General features: G+C 38.8%; 1 protein-coding gene across 1 annotated transcript; it reads right to left on the bottom strand.

Moving 5' to 3' along the window:
* Positions 1 to 289: 289 nt before the first annotated feature.
* LOC306843144 (extracellular calcium-sensing receptor-like) lies at positions 290 to 3,622 on the bottom strand (the record flags this gene model as incomplete). Its single annotated transcript, XM_079374437.1, has 6 exons — positions 290 to 1,188; positions 1,331 to 1,454; positions 1,679 to 1,906; positions 1,985 to 2,773; positions 3,002 to 3,293; positions 3,402 to 3,622. The coding sequence occupies 6 exons, from the start codon at positions 3,620 to 3,622 to the stop codon at positions 290 to 292; spliced, it is 2,553 nt and encodes an 850-aa protein (XP_079230563.1).
* Between the last annotated feature and the right edge of the window lie 340 nt (positions 3,623 to 3,962).

Here is a 3,962-nt window from a genome sequence, read left to right as displayed (position 1 = left end):
AAAACAAAAATGCAGAAAACTAAAGAAATAAATTCAAGCCATTAAAAAGTAACTTCCATTTGTTGTTAATTGCAAAAAGTTGATATCATTTCTTATTAGAAAGTACATAATGCAGGTCCAGAATATGGCTGTGATGGAGATGGTCACTGAGAGTCCACTGTGTCTAGTGCTGACCGGGCCTACACTGCAGAGCCTGCCACAGCCTGTGGGAGAAATGCATTTGATACAGCTGGCTATGTAGGCCTTTAATCAGTTAATATGATTAACCATGGTTTCAAAGAGCTGTAGATTAAGATTTACCCATCATTTGTTTCTTTGTGTTTTTCTCTGGTTTTAGCAAAATTATGTAACATTTTGGGGCAAATATGCAAAATAGTAAACCAAAACTTGAAACTGATATGGCAAATATCTGCACAGCTACAGTAAATTTTCCAGGAGAACTGACATAAGCTGGGATAAATGTGAGCCAGACAGCACAGAATATGAGCATACTGAATGTGATGAACTTGGCTTCATTGAAGTTATCAGGGAGTTTCCGAGCAAGAAAAGCTAAAACAAAACATACGATTGATAGCAGGCCAGTATAACCCAGAACAGCCCAGAAACCAAAAGCTGAACCGACATTACATTCTAGAATGATCTTTTCTCTATAATAGCTTAAATTCAAATACGGGAAAGGAGGGGATATTGTTAACCAAAGCACACAGACAATCACCTGTATTAACGTTAAGGAAACAACACTGAGTCGTTGCTGTGCAGGCCCAAGCCATTTCATGACATCACTTCCTGGAAGTGTAGCTCTGAAGGCCATTAAGACTACTAATGTTTTCCCGAGAACACAGGAGATACAAAGGACAAAAGTAATCCCAAATGCTGTGTGACGCAACATACAGGACCATTCAGTGGGCTGTCCAATGAAAGTTAGTGAACAGAGAAAACACAGTGAGAGCGAGAAGAGCAAAAGGAAGCTCAGCTCTGAGTTGTTGGCTCTGACAATAGGTGTTTCTTTATGAAGATAAAACAGAAAAGATACCATTGCTGTTAATAACACCCCAATAAAGGAGAAAATGCAAAGCACCATTCCCATGATTTCTGTATAGGAAAGGAATTCAACCACTTTTAATACACATCTGTCTTTCCTTTCATTTGACCAGTACTCCAAATCACATGGGAAGCAGTCACTAGAATCTGTGAAGAAATTATTCCAATATATAAAAAAAAAGAAATGTTAGTGAATGTAAAGTGCTCTATAAATTCACTTGACAAAGAGGACAGTATTACACTTAACTTTAACAGTTTCATGAGATTTATCCTGCATGTACTACTTTACCTGTGCCATTACTGATTTCTCCTTCTGCACATGGAATACAGTCATAACAGCAGGCAGGTCGTCCTTTTTGCACTGCCTTCCTAGTGCCAGGGGGGCAAATCTCACTGCACACGGACACAGGCAACTATAAGAAAATAAGTTGTCATATAAAACATAACAGTGATGGTCGATTCATTTGGCAAAATAACTTGTCTTCAGTAATAACTGAATAATAATGACTGAAAAATAATTAAGTAATAACTTTTATCACTATAATGCCACTGCTTTCATACATATTTTGTCATATTCAACAAGCTGACAGTTCTTCAGTCACTGACCATTTAATGATTCAAACTGTTATTAATGTACCTGTCCACTTTTCTCTACCCATAGTATGTTTTCCTGATTGACTTGAAGACATTGTTGTGAAGGCAGTGAGCTGTCATAGAGGCCCACATGCTCAAACTGCAGACTTCCATCCTCAGCAGGCTGCCAGTTAACAAGGTCATATCTTGCGACTGGATCACCACTTTCATCAAAAAAGATTTCTTCACCTGTTTTAACAGTGAATCTCACATCCCTCATATGCTTCAACACCTAAGAGGAAACATCAGTAACATTATTTCTATATTAATTTGTAAATTTCTGTATGAAACTTAAGTTCTCCTCAATTACCATTTGTGGTGTGGGCCATCCTCTTTTGCTGCTGTTGGTGGAGGATCTGATGTCTTTTAATACACTTTGAAGTGTATATGCGACAGCATACACTGCAGTGTACACCTTATTTACTATACGTAACTCTGAAACATCAGTATATTCATTTTGCAGCTCTTCAAGTCTCTCTGAACCAGTACAGCCATCACTGCCAATGTTCCCGAACGAGCACTGAAAAACTATTTCCCAAAATTCTTTTAAAAGTTTATTTGTTGGTTCTTGATCAGGATGCACATTCACTAGGAACTCTCGCAGGCCCATAATGTTGGCATTTGCTATAGCAAAACCCACAGCTCCTGAAAGGAAACTGTACTCCTTTGTTTCTGCAAGAGTTCGAGAAGTGATCCAGGATTCACTGCCAACCCACTGTATCCTTGTGATGTTGTGCTGTGAAATTACTTTCAGGAGGGGGAAAAAATCTCCTAATGCCATGAAAGCAAGCACCACCCTGGCGGTGCCCTTTTTGATCACTTCCAGTGTCTTTAGAAACTGCTCTTGTGGATCACTGCTTAATATGGCCTCTGAGTATTCAATACAGACCCCTTCTTCTTTTGCTGCCTCCTCAAATGCTGCAATTCCATTATTACCATAGTCATTGCGACTCCTGACTGTCCCAACCCAGGTCCAGCCAAAGTGCTTGACAAGCTGAGCCAGCGCTCTGCTTTGGTAATAATCACTGGATATTGTTCTGAAGAAGGATGGATACCTTTTTTTGTCACTCAGGCATGCACATGTGGCAAAATGACTGATCTGCAATATACAAAAAACTGTGTATAATCAGTTGACCACATAAGTTTTCAGAAAATACTTTTCAGTTCTTATTTAACTACATAAGCATAGTGCTCTAGTTCAACACATTGCTTTCTTTCAACATAATTTTTTTCATCAACATAAATTTTCAAGCATATATTTTTGGTACATGTTCCAGTGGTTCATCATAGTCTGATTACACAAACCAGCAGCAAAGTGAGTTCTTACAACTGGTAAGTTGAATGGACCAACTACAGATGCCAAGCCAATGGTGGGTGAGGATGTTGATTCTCCAACAATTGCATGAGTAGCTGGTGGTTTAGAGCAGGATGTATCACTCAAAGTGTCTTCATAACCGTTCATTAAAGCCATGCCTGAGAGGATTGTTTGAGCAATAGAGCGACATGAGTCATATATCTTATAGCCCAAATAAATACCAGGCAACAACTGTGTGCTGTTATTTATCTCCTCAATGGCAAAAATCAGTGCCTGAGCAAATTTAAACTCACGTAAGCTTAAGCTGTGGTGAATAAAAAGCATTAGACGTATTACATTCTGTCATCAGAAAGTTATACTTGACACCTTTTTTATTTATTTAATTGTATTTTTTAATCAGTATCATACTGACCTGACACATGTTGTTGGATCTGGTTTGGATCTAAAATTTTGCAATTTGATCAGAGCATTTCTGTGGATTGAGAAAATCGCTCCAATGTTGATGTCTCTTTCTGCAAAAAGTGAAGGTAAGGCAGGCTGACCAAGCAGGCTGCAGACTTGTGCTGAAGCTGGCATAAAGACACCATGTACAATAAGCAGCAGTAGCTGCAGTGACACAGTGCTCTTTGCCATGCCAGTATGTATGTGGGGGCAAGATCATCTGAGGCAAAACAGTGCTGCCTTTTATTATGCCTGCCTTTTGGCATATCGTCAAAAGTCCTTTGGGGCATATTAAATCCTTTAAACTCTATTTTGCTCTTTGCACTCATATTTCATTATGTAAGAAGAGTGTAACGAGTCGAAGAAGACGTGAGACGTGCGGATCCATGTGCAAACTTTTAATAATACAAACAGAGTCCAAGGGGCAAGACAGAAAGATAATCCAGGTACACAAGCAGTAAACAGGAAACGAGACTATAAACAAACTAAACTAAGACTTACAAAACACAGAACTAAGAGCTAGACATACACA

The sequence above is a fragment of the Barbus barbus genome (assembly GCF_936440315.1).
Source record: "Barbus barbus genome assembly, chromosome: 23".
NCBI lineage: Eukaryota > Metazoa > Chordata > Actinopteri > Cypriniformes > Cyprinidae > Barbus > Barbus barbus.
Note: the sequence above shows the minus strand (reverse complement) of the source record. Positions and strands in the feature narration are given on the sequence as shown.